This window comes from Carcharhinus amblyrhynchos, unplaced genomic scaffold, assembly GCF_965287045.1.
Source record: "Carcharhinus amblyrhynchos unplaced genomic scaffold, sCarAmb.v2.hapA scaffold_39, whole genome shotgun sequence".
Taxonomy (NCBI): domain Eukaryota; kingdom Metazoa; phylum Chordata; class Chondrichthyes; order Carcharhiniformes; family Carcharhinidae; genus Carcharhinus; species Carcharhinus amblyrhynchos.
Window position 1 is genome coordinate 6,989,730 of NW_027649780.1, and position 19,310 is coordinate 7,009,039.

Genomic DNA, 19,310 nt, shown 5'->3' on the forward strand with positions numbered 1-19,310 from the left:
TCTTATTGGTACTGAATAAAATCTAACCACTGTCACCAATAAGGGTTATCACTGGGAATCATTTCAGAGTTTGGGAAAAGGGGGGAAAGGGTTAATTGACTCCCTGAACCCCATTTTCTAACATCACTGTGTCAAAAATAAAATCTCATCTCCCCCTCTGGCTTCTTTGCCAATTACCTTAGAGGGAACTCACTTTCTGTTAAAGAGCCTGCCAACCCCTCTCACCCACTTTCCCATTTTTACTGATTAAAGTTTATTAATGAAACAGAATGTGATTAAAACAAACAAAAACTGTCTCAAGGATCAAAGATAACCAGAGTAAAAGGATGTTCACAATGTTCTGGACACAAATCATGTCTCCTCAGCTCCTCTGTACCCTGTTCCCGTGACTCCCCGCTTTGAACACAGGGACACTGAACTCTGGGAGTCACGTCACCATCAGACCCAGTCACCCCCTCCTGAGCCTCGATTGGTTGGAGGCCCATTTCCCAGTCAGTCCTCCAGCATCAACCTATCTCTCTATTAGTGCGACGCCCATGGCAGTTTCCCAAGTGGGGTGCAGGCTCCATTACTCCTAGTTAAATTCAGCCCTCAGCTCTGTCGCCTGGCTGTCACTGACATGAGCAATAGACAGAAAGGTGTCCCAGGTTCAAATGGGAAATTGAAACTTGTGGCTTTAAACCAACACTTCAACGTTTGTCAGTCAAATCCATGTTATTTATACTGGGGGTTTTATGATGGGATTAATTGAAGTGTTTGGCTAGTCAGCAAGCTTGATAAGCACTGATACCAGACTGTTCAATACTTCTGCCTTAGATTGCAAAAGCTTCTCACTTTATCCCCTTCCTGAACTGAAAGTGAAAAAAAACAGAAAGTAAGTCCCTCTAAAGTAATTGGCAAAGGAGCCAGAAGGGGAGATGAGATTTTATTTTGAGATGTTAGAAAATGGGGTTCAGGGAGTCAATTAACTCTTTCTAGGTGTGAATGACATTGTGTGTGCACAACCTGGATAAATGAGTGAATCCCTTCCCATATACAGAGCAGGTGAATGGCTCCTCCCCAGTGTGACTGTGTCGATAAATTTCCAGCAGAGATGGGACGCTGAATCCCTTCCCACAGTCCCCACATTTCCACAGTTTCTCCATGGTGTGCGTGTGCTTGTGACCCTCCACGTTAAACAATTAGTTAAATCTCACACAGAACATGTGTACAGTCTCTCCCTGCTGTGAATACTGCAATATATTTTCAAGCTGTGTAACTGGTTAAATCCCTTCCCACATTCAGTGCACTGGAACATACTCATTAGTTATGTGGGTGTTTCGGCCACACTGATATTTAATGTCTCTTGAAACAGAAGGAACAGAGAAACGTTTCTCCTTCTAGATTTAAAGGCTGATAACATTTGGGTCCCGATGAACTGAGTGATTCTGTCAGATCATGAATTAATGTTTGGTTTACGATTTGTGTCTGTATTTCCTCACATTCTAATATCCTGTAGAACGAGTTTACAAATGTCATCATAGTCAGTACAGGATAGAAATTCATAACAGACAATTCTAATTTCTACTGAACATTTTTTCCTCTTTCATTTGCCAAAAGTTGTAAATCTCCATCCCAGACACTCTCCCTCCATTCTCACTCTGCTGTATCAAATATTCACCCTCCCAATTCTCCTGAAGATGCTGATTGACAGACCCAGCCACACTTCCTGTCCCGCCCAGATATATAAAGTTAAAAGTTTATTTATTAGCCACAAGTAAGGCTTACAGTAACACTGCAATGAAGTTACTGTGAAATTCCCCTAGTCGCCACAATACGGCGCCTGTTTGGGTCAATGTTCCTAACCAGCACGTCTTTCAGAATGTGGGAGGAAACCGGAGCACCCAAAAGAAACACCCGCAGGCGGGGGAGAATGTGCAAACTCCACATAGACTGTGACCCAAGTCGGGAATTGAACCCGGTTCCCTGGTGCTGTGAAGCAGACTTTCCAGAGCCTGCAATCTCCTTGGATTCACTTCCTTTCCCTTCAGTTGCTGCAAGTCCACAATTTCCCCAGAATGAGGAAAGAAATGGAAAGGGGGAGAAAGTGTTTTACTCACAGATGTTGAAGACAGGAGGAAATTTGTCTGAAACTGAACTTTCATTCATACAAAGCCTGCACTCTGATTGGCTAGAGAACGAGAGTCCTTCCGGTCCTCCAACTCTTCTCATTGGTCAATACCTCAGCACGAAGGTCAAGGGGTGGAATCTCTTCCACACACGCGCAGCGTCCTCTCTCTCTGACATGCGCAGTCCCGGGCCGGCCTCCCGCGCGGCGGATAGAACGGTTTCGCTAGCGCGGGGGATTGTGGGACCTGTGGCTGCCATTACTCACTCGGAGCCCAGTCTCCAAACTCCGCGACTGGGATAGAAAGTAGGGGTGGGGGGGCGCAGTGACCTCACCTGACACAAAGTACACGTGGGAATAGAGGGATACAAACGGATGGTGTAGTTAGGAACACATGATCGGTGCAGGCTTGGAGGGCCGAAGGGCCAGTGCTGTATTGCTCGTTGTTCTTTCAGTCAGTGGATTGGATTGGGACGTCCCCTTAGCAAAACAGTTTATTCACTTCAGGTGGAAAGATTTAAATTCCAACTTCACTGGCCTGAAATAGAAAGAGGGGCGGGGAATGCGCAGTGACCTCCACCCTGATACAAACTCACGCCAGCCCTGGGTCTTTGGCTTTCTGTGCAATGAGTTGGGACTTAGGTGTCCAGCTGTGAGCCGGGTCAAGGGGTGTCCATGTTGCGAGTCAAACATGGGGAGGGGACCCATGTTTGTGTGTGTGTTCATTTGTGTGTGCATTGTGTGTGTGTGTATGAGGGTGAATGGACCCCAATGTATGCTTATGTGTTTGTGAGAGAAGGAGAGTGGATTCAATATTGTGTGTGCAAGAAAGAACTAGAGCTATGATGTGTATGTTTGTGAGATAGAATGAAGAGCCCACGATTGTTTGTGTGTTGTTGAGAGAGAGTGGAGTCAGTATGCGTGTGTGTGAGAGAAAGAGGTTATGGTGTGTGTGTGTAAGATGTGGGGGGGGGGAAGAATGTATATGTCCCTTGTCAGGCCTCATTTGGAGTACTGTGCGCAGTTCTGGTCGCCTCACTATAGGAAAGACGTAGAAGCTATTGAAAAGGTACAGAGGAGATTTACAAGGATGTTGCCTGGACCGGGAGGCATGCCTTATGAAGTTAGGTTGGGGGAGCTGGGACTCTTTTCCCTGGAGAGACGAAGGTTGAGAGGCGACCTGATAGAAGTTTATAAAATGTTGAGAGGAATAGATAGGGTGGATTCTTAGAGGCTATTTCCCCGGGTTGAAATGGTCGCTATGAGAGGACACAGATTTAAGGTGCGGGGAGGAAAGTACAGAAGTGATGTTAGGGGTAAGTTTTTCACTCAGAGGGTGGTGAGTGAATGGAATCGGCTGCCGTCCATGGTGGTGGAGGCGAACTCGCTGGGGTCTTTTAAAAGACTTCTGGATGAGTATATGGGGTTTAATGGGGTTGGGGGTTATAGATAGGTCTATAGATTGGTAGGTGTTGATGTGATCGGCGCAACTCGTGGGCCGAAGGGCCTGTTTGTGCTGTAGTGTTCTATGTTCTATGTGTGTGTGTGAGAGAGACAGAGAAAAGGGGCTGTGAGTGAGAGAGGAGAGTGATTTTGTCTGGATGGGTAAGTGTGAGAGATGGAGAGAGATTCTGTGTATGGGTGTATATTCAGGAGAGGAGGAGGGAGTAGAGTGTGTAAACGTGAGAGAAAAGAGATATGAGTCTGTGGAAGTCTTTGTGATAGAGTGTCACTTCAGAGTTTGGGCCTCCAGCGTGTGACTGAGCTTTGCAAAGTGGATGGAGAGTTGTGAGGCTGGCTTGATAATATTGTAGCTGCAATGGAGCATGCGTGAATATTGCGAGCTGGTGGGTGGGGTATTAATTAATCCTTGCATAATAATCGGTGAATGACTGGCTTTGGGAACAAAGTTAGTTCACACAATAATAGCCTCTATGCAGTCAGTAATGTAAACTGAAAGCTCTGATTTTCATTTGTAAATCAGGGGAAAGCGCGAACACAGTCCCCCACTACCACAAATTCTGCAGTCGAACATCCCACATTTGAGGACAACACAGGCTTCAGCACTCCCAGAGTGCAATGGAATAGCCTCATCCTGGGAGATCAACCTACCTGATCATTGACTCTCCCCTGCCAAGTAAGTGTATTCAATTACTGTAATATATTGTCACCCCACATCAAGCACTACCCCTCACAGTCACACAGACGCAACTTTCACTCATAATATCACCCTGTTCAGATTAGTTGTCAATGGAACAGCTCAATTCTTCCCAATAATGGCAGTGACATGTTGAACTGTGTTACTTGAGGGAAGGCTGCATTGCTGGAGGGAGTGCAGAGGAGGTTTACTAGGCTGATACCGGAGTTGAGGGGATTGAGCTATGAGGAGAGGCTGAATAAACTAGGCTTGTACTCGTTAGAGTTTAGAAGAATGAGGGGAGATCTCATTGAGACGTATAAGATGATGAATGGGATGGATAGGATAGAGGTGGAGAGACTCTTCCCGCTCAAAAAAGACAGTAGGACTAGGGGGCACAGCCTCAAGATAAAGGGGAGGCGGTTTAGAACGGAGTTGAGGAGGAACTTCTTCACTCAAAGGGTGGTGAATCTCTGGAATTCTCTGCCCGTTGAAGTGGTGGAGGCTGCCTCGCTAAATATTTTTAAGAAGCGGGTTGATGGGTTTTTGATAAGAGAGGGGATTAAGGGTTATGGGGAGAGGGCGGGAAAGTGGAACTGAGCCACGACAGATCAGCCATGATCTTATTGAATGGCGGGGCAGGCTCGAAGGGCTAGATGGCCTACTCCTGCTCCTATTTCTTATGTTCTTATGTTCTTATGATATAGAGACTGCCATGCTTATTTGTATATTACCCTTAAAAGGACACATTACTCCGACAGGCTTGAAGGGCTGCGAATGGCCTCCTCCCGATCCTATTTTCCTTTTCGCAAATGAAAGAGGACAAAATATTCCATAGCAATTAGAATTGTCTTTTATGAATTTCTTTCCTGCACTGACTATGATGACATTTGTAAACTCCTTTTGCAGGATATCAGAATGTGACCACACACAGACACAAATTGTAAACCAAACATTAATTCATGATCTGACAGAATCACTCAATTCATCGGGACCTGAATGTTATCAGCCTTTAAATCTAGAAGGAAAAATGTTTCTCTGTTCCTCAACTTCAGAAGACATTAAATATCAGTGTGACTTTGTCAAGGTTTTCCATATTACATTGACTGGTGCCATGGCATCTTGGGCACAGCAGGGAGTATTTCCGTGGAGATGCTGCTTCTACCCAGAGTGTAATGGAAATGCTGCTGCACTTTGATTCTACTGCTCAGACATTAGCATGTGTCAACTCTTATTGGTACTGAATAAAATCGAACTACTGTCACCAGTAAGGGTTATCACTGGGAATCATTTCAGAGATTGAGAAAAGGGACGAAAGGGTTAATTGACTCCCTGAACCCCATTTTCTAACTTCACTGTGTCAAAAATAAAATCTTATCTCCCCCTCTGGCTCCTTTGCCAATTACCTTAGAGAGACTCACTTTCTGTTAAAGAGCCTGCCAACCCCTCTCACCCACTTTCCCTAAAGTGCATCAATCTCATCAGGAAAAAGTCCAGAAAAATCAAATATTTTTACTGATAAAAGTTTATTAATGAAATAGAACATTGTTAAAATAAACAGAAAATGACTTGAGGATCAAAGACAACCAGAGTAAAAGGATCTTCACAATGTTCCACACACAAATGGTTTCTCTTCAGCTCCTCTGTACCCCGTTCCCGTGACTCCCCGCTTTGGACACAGGGACACTGAACCCCGGGGGTCACGTTACCATCAGACCCAGTCACCTCTGCCTGAGCCTCGATTGGTTGGAGGCCCATTTCCCAGTCAGTCCTCCAGCACCTTCTTGTCTCTCTATTAGTGCGACACCCAGGGCAGTTTCCCAACTGGGGCACAGGCCCCGTTATTTGGAGCTAAATTCAGTCCTCAGCTCCCTCGCTTGGCTGTAACTGACACAAGCAATAGAGAGACAGAAAGGTGCCCCAGGCTCAAATGGGAAGTCGAAACTGTTGCTCTGTGACGTAGTGAGCATTTATCTGGTCAATCGATGTTTCTGATGTCAGTCAGAATGTCCATCATTACTTTTCACCTGTTGCTTACTCTGTGTTTTATAAAAATAAAGTTTTTAAACTTTTACAGAATGGTCAGCTTTGAGGCTTCAGTAGTTCGTGATGAGGTCATCCAAAGGTCAAAGCCTCTCTTTTCTCCTTCCTGTTTAACTAAGGGTTGTGTGGAATATTCCATTCAGGGGGAGGTGGTGGGAACGTCTCTGGCCGAGTAATACAGAAACCCAGCAAAGGATCTGGGGACAGGCAGCTGGTGGGATTTGAATTCAGTGAATCAATCTGGAATTATATAAAGTTAGTCTTAGAAATGGTAACCATGAAACTGTCGATTGTTGTAAAAACCCATCCAGTTCACTCTATTAATAACCCCTACTGGGGAAGGAAATCTGCCATCCTCACCCAGTCTGGCCTACATGTGAATCCAGACCCACACAGTGATGTGGGTGACTCTTAACTGCCCCTCTGAAATGGCTGAGCAAGTCACTCTGTTAAAGGGCAATTAGGAAATGAGCAACGTGTGCTGGGGCTTTGCCAGCAGAGTCCACATTCCCAGGAAAGAATAAAGAATATTCCACGGAAAGTGATGGGTGATTTGAAATGAATTGAAAGTAGGTCAGGAGGTGCTCGCATCGTCCACAGCTGCTTTTCAATGGATCCCCCTGTTTAAAATGAAAACACATCAGTGTACCCCTTTCCCAGACACAGTGGACCTTGGAATATCACAATGCTGTTATTAAACATTCCTTTGTTAAAGAATCAGTCATTTAGAATTGTGAAACAGACAGAAATTAAATGTTCCGTTTTTCCTGGGATCCTCCTGTGCCTGGCACTGGTGTCCTGAACAAGGTTCTTAACATTCTCTTGGTTAAAGGTTCCTCCTTGTTCTTGCTGTCTGTTGTGTCCTTTGTCACAGTCTGTACCAGGACATTTTTATTGAAAGGTTGTTAAGAAATTCCAGTGAATTCCAGCCCCTTGTGTAATGTTCCATTTGGTGTAGGTCAGATTCAGAGATGTCCACGTATGTGTGAAAAGGGTTCTGGGTAAGGGACTTAACCCTTTTTTACCCGTTAGTAACACTGAACCCTTTATTCAATTCTAAAGTATAAAGTCCTCATTAGATATCAATTCTGTTATCTACATTTCACGAACCAGTCTATATTTTCATCACAAGACTACACTGGGAGCACTGTCAACATCTTACTAACTTGATTGATTTTATCGATGGGGTGATCGATGTGGGTAGAGCAGTGGATATTGTGTACATGGATTTTAGTAAGGATTTTCAACAAGGTCCCTCATGGTTGACTCATCCAGATTAAGGTGCATGGGATTCATGGTGATTTGGCGCTTGGATTCAGAATTGACTTGCCCATAGATGTCAGAGGGTAGTGGTGGAAGGGTGTTTTTCTGACTGGAGGTCTCTGACTAGTGGTGCTCATGATGTGGAGATGCTGGTGTTGGACTGGGGTAAACACAGTAAGAAGTCTGACAACATCAGGTTTAATTCCAACTGATTTATTTGATAGTAAATTCACAAGATTTCGGGGTTTGCCCTTCGTTAGGTGAATGGAGAGTTCTGGCCTCAGACAGAGCACATAACAGCACAGACAGTTTACAGATTACTGATTGCATTCTAATCATTGATTGGACTGATTGAAATTGTCCCACACTCAGAGCCGGTGAATGGTCTCTCCCCAGTGTGAACCCAATGAAGCCTGAAGGTCTGATGACCTTTTAAATCTGTTTGAGCAGTGAGAGCAACTGAACAGTCTCTCCTCAGTGTGAATGTGCTTGTGGTCCCTCAGATCCGCAGCACTTTGGAAGATGCTCCCACAATCAGAGCATTAAAACTGTTTCTCGCTGCTGTGAGTGCTTCTGTGCTTCAGCAGGTTGGTTGAAGCAGTGAATCCCATCCCACACACACAGTGCAGGTGAACGGCCTCTCCCCAGTGTGGACTTGCTGGTGTGTTCGCAGGTTAGACAACTGAGTGAATCCCTTTCCACACACAGAGCAGGTGAATGGCCTCTCCCCAGAGTGAACTCACTGGTGTATTCACAGGCTGGATGATGTTCTAAATCTCTTTGAGCAGTGAGAGAAGCTGAACGGTCTCTCCTCAGTGTGAATGTGCTGGTGGGTCGCCAGTTCACCACAGATTTTGAAACCACTTCAACAGTCAGATCTTTTAAAGGATCTCTCCTGAGCGTGAGTCACTTTGTGTCTCAGCAGGTTTGATGACAGAGTGAATTCCTTCCCACACTCAGAGCAGGTGAATGGTCTCTCCCCGGTGTGAACTCGCTGGTGTCGCTGTAGGTGGGATGATGTTCTAAATCTCTTTGTGCAGTGAGAGCAGCTGAACGGTCTCTCCTCAGTGTGAAAGCGCTGGTGGATCATCAGATCCTGAGATCTTTTGAATCCACTCCCACAGTCAGAGCATTTAAAATGTCTCTCATTTGTGTGAGTAACTTTGTGTGTCAGCAGGGTGGATAAATGGGCGAATCTTTTCCCACATACAGCACAGGAAAATGGCCTCTCCCCAGTGTGAACTCGCTGGTGTCTCTGCAGTTTGGCTGACAATCTAAACCTTTTTGTGCAGTGAGAGCAGCTGAATGGTCTCTCCTCAGTGTGAATGCGTTGGTGGGACACCAGTTTCTGAGGGGTTTTGAAGCCACTGCCACAGTCAGAGCATTTAAAGGGTCTCTCCTGGATATGAGTGACTTTGTGTGTCAGCAGGTGGGATGATTGAGTGAATCCCTTCCCACACTGAGAGCAGGTGAATGGCCTCTCCCCAGTGTGAACTCGGTGGTGCGTCCGCAGGGTGGATAACCGAGTGAATCCCTTCCCACACACACAGCAGCTGAACGGCCTCTCCCCGGTGTGAACTCGTTGGTGCATCTGCAGGGTGGCTAACCGAGTGAATCCCTTCTCACACACAGAGCAGCTGAATGGTCTCTCCCCGGTGTGACTGCGTCGATGAGCTTCTAGCTCAGACGGGGATCTGAATCTCTTCCCACAGTCCCCACATTTGCATGGTTTCTCCATGGTGCAGGTGTCCTTGTGACCCTCCAGGTTAAACAATCAGTTAAATCTCACACAGAACACGGGTACAGTCTCTCCCCGCTGTGAATGCTGCCATGTATTTCCAGGCTGTGTAACTGGTTGAAGCTCTTTCCACACTCAGTGCACTGGAACACTCACCCAGCTGTGTGCTTCCGTACAAAGCCCGCGCTCTGATTGGCTGGAGGACCAGAGTCCTTCCGGTCCTCCAAGTCTTCTCATTGGTCAACACCTCAGCATGACTATCCGAGTAGGGTGGAGAATCACCTGTACATGCGCAGTTTCCCCTCTCCCTTGGACATGCGCAGTTCCGGGGCCGTGGGGGAGGGGGAGATCACCGAGCGGCTTCTCGCTCTGGCCGGAGCCGCCAGCCGCTTGTCTGGAAACCTTGGCTCGAGGAGGTGCCGAGGGAGGGGAATAATGGGTGAGGGCGGGGCTCCCGTCCGCGCGCCCGGGCCTGCGCACTGGAACACCAGGACGTTACGTCAAGCAGAGTGATTCCTACTGGCAGAGCTCCATTGTTGTCGTCACAATGCGGAAGTTGGTCGATGAGCTTCAGAGTGAAACTTCCGCCTCTGCGCAACATCTGGGAGGAAATCAATGTTTCCCCCTTTCCATTTCTTTTCTCATTCTGGGGGAAATTGGGGACTTGCAGCAACTGAAGGGAAAGGAAGTGAATCCAGGGAGGCTGCAGACTCTGGAAAGGTTACAGACGAACATCGGAATTAGGAAGAGGACTAGGCCCAGGTATCTTTTTCTTTCTCTCTCAAAGACATTGACATCCTTTAGCTCCCTCACTTTGACACGTTTATTTATCTTGCTAACGGGATGGCCTCTTACCCAATGTTCACAATTAAAGGGGGAGTTTTCCTAGAAGAGGGCTAACATTCAAATGAACAGTAAATTCGGGAGAGACATATGCTTAACGTCGTTATATAGTCTATTTATGTTACTTATGTTTTTTTTGTCTTGAAATATATAATTGTGCATCAATGAAATCTATTTCCAGTGGGTTTAGGAGATTCTTTTGAAATTCAAATTCATTTGCAGATCTCTGAAGTTCATCTCTTTTACCCTCTCCTTCACCTCTCTCTCTCCTCCCATAGAGGCCAGAGTCTTGTGTACACCCAGACTGGGTGGCAGGTTCCCTTTCCTAAAGAACATTAATGAGCCAGCTGGGTTTTTATGAGAAGCCAGCAGTTTTCAGGGTCACTTTTTCCTAGCACTGGCCCCACAAATTATAAGATTAATTTAGCTCAATTTCACAGCCTGCCTTTGTGTTTTTGTGGGTTCTCTTTTATATTTCCTTGATTCTGTCTCAAATTCACTTTACAGATTATTTGAAAGGTTCACAGTCAGGAAAGTCAAATCAAACATCAAAATCTGACAGAGTCACTCAATTGATCAGGACTTGAGTATCATCAGCCTTTGAACATGGAAGCAAAAAGCACCATTCACGCCAGGGAGAAACCGTGGAAATGTGTGGACTGTGGGAAGGGATTCAGATCCCCATCTGAGCTGGAAATTCATCGACGCAGACACACCGGGGAGAGACCATTCATTTGTTCCGTATGTGGGAAGAGATTCGCTCAGTTCATCTGCCTTCAGCTGCATGAGCGACTGCACACCGGGGAGAGGCCGTTCACCTGCTCAGTGTGTGGAAATGGATTTACTCGCTCATCCCACCTGCTGAAACACCAGCAAGTTCACACTGACAAGAGGGAGTTTCAATGCTCCAACTGTGAGAAGCGCTTTAAAAGCCCACACGGACTGAGGGAGCACCAGCGCATTCATACCGAGTACACACTGTTCAGCTGCTCAAAATGTGGGAAGAGTTTCAGGACAGCAACCCAGCTTCAGACACACCAACGAGTTCACACTGACAAGAGACCTTTTAAATGTCCGGAGTGTGGGAAGTGCTTTAAAAGTTCTGGTGAACTGATGTCCCATCAGCTCGTTCACACTGAGGAGAGACCGTTCAAGTGCTCACACTGTGGGACTGGGTTCAGGCGATCATCTCATCTCACTGTACACCAGCGAGTTCACACTGGGGAGAGGCCATTCATCTGCTCCAAGTGTGGGAAGGGATTCACTCAGTCCTCCAACCTGCTGACGCACCAACAAATTCACACTGAGGTGAGGCCGTTCACCTGTCCTGAGTGTGGAAAGGGATTTGCACGATCATCCCACCTGCTGACACACCAGCGCATTCACACTGGGGAGAGGCCGTTCACCTGCTCCGAGTGTGGGAAGAGATTTATCGAATCATCCAATCTGGTGAAACACCAACGAGTTCACAGATGACTGCATTGCTGTGATTCTGCTGTTGTTAATCAGATTCAGGACTGAACCTTGTTCGTCATGACATTGGGGAAGTGTTGATGATGTTGCTGCAAAGGACAATAACTGGACTGGAGGCGACAGAATTTGCATTCATATAGCACCTTTCACAACATCAGGACATCTCAGTGCACAGTCAGCCTCCACAAATAGCAGTGTGATTCGGGGCAGTGATCTGTTTTCAGTGAGATTGGGTGAGGGGTACCATTGGTTTCAGTGGGGTAAAGCACAACAGCAATGTGATAATGAGCAGTGTTCTGTTTTTAGGGAGATAGGTTGAGGGGTAATATTGATCTCAGCAGGGTGTGCTCCCTGCCCTCCTTCCAAATAGAAGCCATGTGATCTTTCACTTCTGCCTGAGAGAGCAGACGGGATCCTGTGGTTAACATCCTCATATTAGTGAAGTGAAGAACCTTCATTCTGAGACAATTGAAGAATCAGCACTTAATCAATAGATATACTTGTCAGACTGGTAATATAACCTGTAACACAAAGTTTGTAAAGTTTTATTATATGATTTTAAGCACAGTGGTTATAAATCTTGAGAACTGTTAAATTATGTTTTCCAGCTAATTTAGAAAGATAAGGTAGAGCTCACAAAACATTTATGGCTTTTTCAAATTACATTACATTGAGGAATGAATGGCACCTTACTCAAGCTGTTTCGTTTATTCAGTAGACTTTGTACTCAGACATCAGGAGTAGGTGTCAGGGGCCAATCATACATTTAAGTTAATCAGATATAGTTCAACACTGAGGCTAATTTGAATTAAGCAAATGTGAATTGAAGGAGTTAAAATAAAGATTTTGAGTAGCCATTCTGTTAACATGTTATCCACCTCGCCTGATTCTCATTTCACATCTTTGGCTTGATCAACCGAGGAAAGTTGTGAGAAGTCTGTTTCATTGTTAAAGATGAGCTTCCTCCTCCTCCTGTCAATTCAAACTTTTCTTTTTATCTTTCTAACTTGTTACCTTTCTACCTTTTAATGGTTAATAAATCTTCTGAATTTGCCAATTAGAATGTTCATTCTGGCCGGATAGTTAAATCACCATCTGCAATTCCTCAACTGGCTCTCTAATGTGTCAGTTACTTTTGGAGTTTGCCCCACATGCCTTTTCTGTGATTTAATTAAATAGTATGGCTTTATACTCAGATAATGGAGGTCTAAAGGTAGCTTCTTTGTCCACTTATTTGAAATAAACAAGTTTATGGTGTCAAATCCTAATGGTTAACATTTGGGTTCATTGTCTCAAATGTCTAATTTACATGTCGAAACTTTTAGAGTTCTCATTGGGGCAGGTTACTATCAGTATATTTTGGTTAAAGAAAATGCTTGCTGGTTTTTGTTGTGGTTGCCAGAGCTTGGAACACAGTTAATTAAAAGGACACAAAGTGACACACAGCCTTAAACTAATACAGAAATTGCAAAGTTACTTCAGATCAGAAATCCAAAGAAAGTGGGCATCAAATCAGTGTGCAAAAGGTGAAATAGCAGGAAACACATATAAATACAGTATGATACATTCAATTGATAAGTGTTCAAAAGTAATGAGTCAAAATAACTACTGCGCTATGAAAATTAAACTGAAACGTTTAATTTTTAATTTTTCAAATCAAGTATAGTTATATAATGTGAAGGAAAGTGATTGCTTCTTTTAAGATATTACAAGTTAAAATGTTAAACTAATTTACGACACAGGAGGAAATTGGAGCATCCAGAGGGAACCCACACAGACACAGGGAGAATGTGCAAACTTAATACAGATAGTGACCCAAAACTTGAATGGAACCCGGGTCCCTGGCACTGTGAGGCAGCGGTGCTAACCATTATGCCACAATGCAGGAATCCAGGAGAACTGGATTATTTGTTGGATTATCCAGTGAAATGTTGCAGAGCAGAAATCCAGGAGAACTGGATTAATTGTTGAATTACACAGTGATATGTTATAGAGTCTTCAAATCTGAAATAAAACAGTCAATGCCGCAAATAGTTAACAGTCCCGGCAGCTTCTATGGAGGCAAAAACAGAGTGAAACATACAGCCAAACATCCATATGAATGAGGAGCAGCAGTGGACGATTGGACCCCTTTACTCCAGCATTGACAAGGTCCCAAACGATCTGATTGTGGTCAGAAGTCCACTTTTCTGTCTCCCCCCACCCCACTCCCCAAACCCTCTGACTGTCTTGTCAATCAAGAATCCATTTATTCAGCTTTAAAAATATTCAATGACTGTGTCTCCTCTGCTCTCTGGGGAAGAGAATTCCACAGATCAAAGACCCTCTGAGAGAGAGAAATCTCTCGTTCTCTCTGTCCCTAACATCTCAAGTCCAATGCACTCTCCAGGGCTATACAGGGAAAGCCAGGATAAAAGCAGATTACTGTGAATGCTGGAATCTGAAACCAAAAGAGACAATGCTGGAAAATCTCAGCAAATCTGGCAGCATCTGTCAGGAGAGAAAAGTGCTGATGCTTCGAGTCCAGATGACCCTGTGTCAAAGCCTGACCTCTGAAGAATTGAGAGAGGGAGGTGGAGAAGAACAAAATGAAAGACCTGCAAACTGACAAAATGATTCACGGCCCAAGACCAAAGCGAGTGGTAATGGGACAAATAAAGACACAAAAGATGTTCTGAATGAGGTGTGAATGGCAGTTTAGCAACAGTCTGAATGCAAAGTAAAACAAAAGAGAGAAATGAGGTGAGAAATGCAACAACGAAACACAGAACACAATGGGGCAGAGATTATGGTGTAAAATTGTTGGACTCAGTTTTGTTCTGAAGGCTGTAAAGTGTCTCTTTTAGTTGCGATAAATAATATTATATTTCCCAGTTCTGATGACAGGTGACATTGAGTCTGTTTCTCTCTCCACAGAGTCTGCCTGACTTGTGGAGTATTTCCAGCAAAAAGAGAGAAAACGCTGGAAAATCTCAGGTCTGGCAGCATCTGTAAGGAGACAAAAAGACGTTTCGAGTCCGGGTGACCCTTTTGACAAAAGCAGTAATTTGCTTTCATTCATGAGTATTTCCAGCGTTTGCTGTTTTATATCAACCAGAAAATGCCTAAGAATTGTTCCACCTGAAATAGATGTCTCTTACTCAGGACACCCCCAGCTCGGGTCTGGAGGTTGGGGGTAACGTTCATAATTTTGTGTTTGTGTCTGGTGCGAATAATACCTTAGATTAAATGGAAAAGCTTTTTAAGCTGAAGAGAGTAGCTGCATTTGGGGGGCTGACTTTAAACAACATGAACAAGCCCAGGGCTGCTGGAGAAATATTTTGGGATTTGTGAGCAGTCAGTTCCGGCTGGTTTGAAGTGAAATCCTGTCGGTGCTGCGGCAAATCTGAGCTCAAACCAGACAAACTGGAACCGCTGGACTGGAGATTCCGGGTGTTGGGATGTGGGGGGCTGGGGGGAGGAGGGAGATGGCGGTTAAAACTCTGAGCCTGACTTTAGACAGGGTGAGGGGGGTAAAGGGGAGGAATGACAGAGTTAATGTGGGAGTCAGGGACAAGAGCAGAAGGTGGGAAGCTCTGGAAAGGAGCAATGGGGGGAAAGGCCACTAAAGAATGTTTGTTTAAATGAAGATAAAAGCAAAATACTGCGGATGCTGGAATCTGAAACAGAAAAATGCTGGAAAATCTCAGCAGGTCTGAAAGCATCTGTGGAGAGAGAACAGAGTTAATGTTTCGAGTCTGGATGATGATAGCTGCTGTCAGACCCGCTGAGATTTTCCAGCACTCTCTGTCTGTGTTTAACTGAAGGGAAACAAGCAGCGAGTTCACACACACTGAACCCAGGGGGAGGGGGTGACCCAGGATAAGGTGCAGGCGCAGCTCAGTGAGTCTCTGCATTGTCCAGCAACCGTTCACATTTAGACCTTACAGCGCCAAGGGGGAGGGGAAGGAGAAACTATTTGGGACACAGCAGGAGGTCACCCCTCCCCCCACTCTGTGGTTCCACAGACCCTCCCACGCCTGGGCAGGGTTGGTTCAAGGTGCAGGAAGCTGCAAACTGAGAGGCTGAGCTGTGAACTGGGCGGGGTTGGGGGGTTTGAGTGACATCCCTGGGGCTATTTCAGGACAGGAACAGCCACAGATTCCCCCTTTTTTTCCTGGGACGTTTCAGTGGTTGGTGAGTGTTTGTAATCTCTGTCTCGGTAATGGGGGTGGGTTGTAGATTGCTATGAGCGTTAGACTAGATAACCGCTCCTCATTCTGCCAGTTCCTGTCTGCAGACTCTAATTCTCAGTCCAGTCCTCTGCTCTGTCTCTCTCTGTACTTTGTTTCAGTGCTCCACACACTGAACAACATCCAGCTCATTGTTATCACCCGAAAATTGCGGCAAACTACCTTCACAATTCCAGGGTTTGGCTCCAGCCATGTGTGGGTGACTGTCTGTGTGGAGTTTGCACAGTAAGAAGTCTCACAATATCAGGTTAAAGGCCAATAAGTTCATTTGGAATTAGTGCAAATTACTGCGGATGCTGGAATCTGAAATAAAAAGAGAAAATGCTAGAAAATCTCTGCAGGTCTGGCAGCATCTGTAGGCAGAGAAAAGAACGGACATTTTTGAGTCCAGGTGACCGTTTGTCAAAGCTGCTCCTTCATCAACACTCCCAAAAACTCGTGGTTCCAAATAACCTGATGTTGTGAGACTTCTTACTGTGCCCACCCCAGTCCAACGCCAGCATCTCCACCTCAGGTGTGGAGTTTGCACAACTTCCCTCTGTCTGTGTGCATTTCCTCTGGGTGCTCTGGTTTCCTCTCACTGCCCAAAGATGTACAGGTTAGCTGAATTGACCAAGTTAAATTTCTCCCTTAGTGTCCCAAGATGTGTAGCGTCTAATTTGATTTATTATTGTTGCATGTTTTGGAATACAGTGAAAATTATTTCTTGCGTGCTATACAGAAAAGAACATAACTTGATAAAGTGCATGGGGGAAAGGAAAAGAGTAGGGTACAGAATATATTGTTACGGTTGCAGACAGGGTGAAGAAAAAGGTCAGTATGGGGATTAGCAGAGTAAGTGTATGGAGTTACTGGGATAGGGAGTGTGCCTGGGAAAGATGCTTTCAGAGTCAGTAGAGACTTGATGGGTAAAATGGCCGCTTTCTGCACTGTGAGGATCCTATGATTAGTGAATTACTGTGAACAGGTTTTGGATAGAGGGGTTTCTGGGGCGCAGAGCATTGTGGGAAATCTGACCGCCATTAGTCAGTGCCTGTCTCTAGATGTTTCATTATAGACTGAGGGCAAGTCAGCAACCTGAGCCCTCAGTTCTGTTTGTAACTCTCACAGGCTGCCTAGTCTACTGAATATCTCGAAGATTTGTTTTTTTGTCCCAGATACAGTCTCTACAGAGTTTTCTGTGTTATTGTTTTATAGATTCGAATTTAGAAACACAGAAAATCACAGCTCAGAAACAGGCCTTTTGGCCGTTCTCGTCTGTGCTGAACCATTTTTTGCCTAGTCCCACACGGAGCCGGTTTGAATCAGGCTGTGTCTTGGATGCAGAACTTAGTTCCTGGCCTCCTGCGTGTTTTTTTTTTACTGTTGTTTCAATCTGGACTCTGTTCATCATCTGTCTCTGCGGCTTCTCTCTCAATCCCTTTTTCCTGTTTTAAATCAGTTTCACAGGGACTAGAAGGAGACGATTTGCAGTCAGGAAACTGAAAGTAAACATCATATCAGGAACTGCCAGAGTCTCCAATTTATCATAACGGAACATCAGTGAATTTTGAACATGGAAGAAAAAAGTACCTTTCACAGTGGAGAGAAACTGTACAGGGGTTCTGTGTTTGGACGAGGCTTCAGCCGATCATCTGGCCTGTCAAAACGTAAATGCAGTCACTCCACGGAAAAACTGTGGAAATGTGTGAACTGTGGGAAGGAATTCAATTCCCCATCCCAGCTGGAAATTCATCAGTGCAGCCACACTGAGGAGAGGCTGTTTACCTGCTCTGAGTGTGGGAAGGGATTCACTCAGTCATCCAATCTACTTGCTCATCAGCGAGTTCACACTGATGGGAGATCTTTTAAATGCTCGGACTGTGGGAAGTGTTTCAAAAGTTCTTGGGAACTGTTGTCCCACCAACGTATTCACACTGGGGAGAGACCTTTCAGATGCTCTCACTGTGGGACTGGGTTCAAGCATTTACATAACCTTACTATACACCAGCGAATTCACACTGGGGAGAGACCATTCACCTGCTCTGAGTGTGGGAAGGGATTCACTCAGTCGTCCCACCTATTGACACACCAGCGTATTCACACTGGGGAGAGACCTTTTAAATGCTCTGACTGTAGGAAGTGCTATAAAAGTTCTTGGGAACTGTTGTCCCACCAACGTGTTCACACTGATGAGAGACCTTTCAGATGCTCTCACTGTGGGACTGGGTTCAAGCATTTACATAACCTTACTATACACCAGCGAATTCACACTGGGGAGAGACCATTCACCTGCTCTGAGTGTGGGAAGGGATTCACTCGGTCGTCCCAACTATTGACACACCAGCGTATTCACACTGGGGAGAGACCTTTTAAATGCTCTGACTGTGAGGAGTGCTATAAAAGTTCTGGTGAACTGATGTCCCATCAACGTGTTCACACTGATGAGAGACAGTTCAGGTGCTCTCACTGTGGGGCTGGGTTCAGGAGATCATATGACCTTATTCTACACCAGCGCACCCACACTGGGGAAAGGCCATTCACCTGCTCCGAGTGTGGGAAGGGATTCACTCGATCATCCCAACTATTGACACACCAGCGTATTCACACTGGGGAGAGACCTTTTAAATGCTCTGACTGTGAGAAGTGCTATAAAAGTTCTTGGGAACTGTTGTCCCACCAACGTGTTCACACTGATGAGAGACAGTTCAGGTGCTCTCACTGTGGGACTGGGTTCAGGAGATCATATGACCTCACTCTACACCAGCGCACCCACACTGGGGAAAGGCCATTCACCTGCTCCGAGTGTGGGAAGGGATTCACTCGATCATCCCAACTATTGACACACCAGCGTATTCACACTGGGGAGAGACCTTTTAAATGCTCTGACTGTGAGAAGTGCTATAAAAGTTCTTGGGAACTGTTGTCCCACCAACGTGTTCACACTGATGAGAGACAGTTCAGGTGCTCTCACTGTGGGGCTGGGTTTAGGAGATCATATGACCTCACTCTACACCAGCGCACCCACACTGGGGAAAGGCCATTCACCTGCTCCCAGTGTGGGAAGGGATTCACTCGGTCATCCCACCTATTGACACACCAGCGTAGTCACACTGGGGAGAGACCATTCACCTGCTCTGAGTGTGGGAAGAGATTCACTCAGTCATTGCTTAGGCACCAAAGAATTCACTAGCAACCACAATGATTGGAATCTGCTGTTAATACTATCCAGGACTGTAATATGTTCCTTGCATTTATTTTTGTTGATGTTAATGAACTTCATCCAGTTTCACATTCTGAATAAAGTCAAATAACTTATCTTTGTGTTCAGTAGTGTGAATCTTTTTAGTGTCATCAGCACAACTGAATTCCTTTTGAGTTGCTCTCCCTCTTCCAGATTCACCTCTCCACAAGTACTCATTGCCAATAAAACTCACAGACGTCTTTGTCACTAAGTTTGAGAGAATCCAATCAGCTGTCTCTACTCCTTCCCTC

General features: G+C 45.4%; 2 protein-coding genes and 1 non-coding gene across 4 annotated transcripts in view; 1 reads left to right on the forward strand and 2 right to left on the reverse strand.

The window, feature by feature from the left end:
- LOC145363729 (uncharacterized) overlaps nt 1-19,310 on the reverse strand; it is a 356,716-nt gene that overhangs the window by 37,991 nt on the left and 299,415 nt on the right. The window lies entirely within an intron of this gene.
- LOC145335663 (U1 spliceosomal RNA) lies at nt 4,089-4,252 on the reverse strand. The gene has a single exon (XR_013885296.1). It is a non-coding gene; the product is annotated as a U1 spliceosomal RNA (small nuclear RNA).
- On the forward strand, nt 10,658-19,008 carry LOC145363579 (uncharacterized). Its single transcript, XM_080218762.1, has 2 exons — nt 10,658-11,595; nt 17,827-19,008. The coding sequence occupies exons 1-2, from the start codon at nt 10,738-10,740 to the stop codon at nt 19,006-19,008; spliced, it is 2,040 nt and encodes a 679-aa protein (XP_080074888.1). The 5' UTR covers nt 10,658-10,737.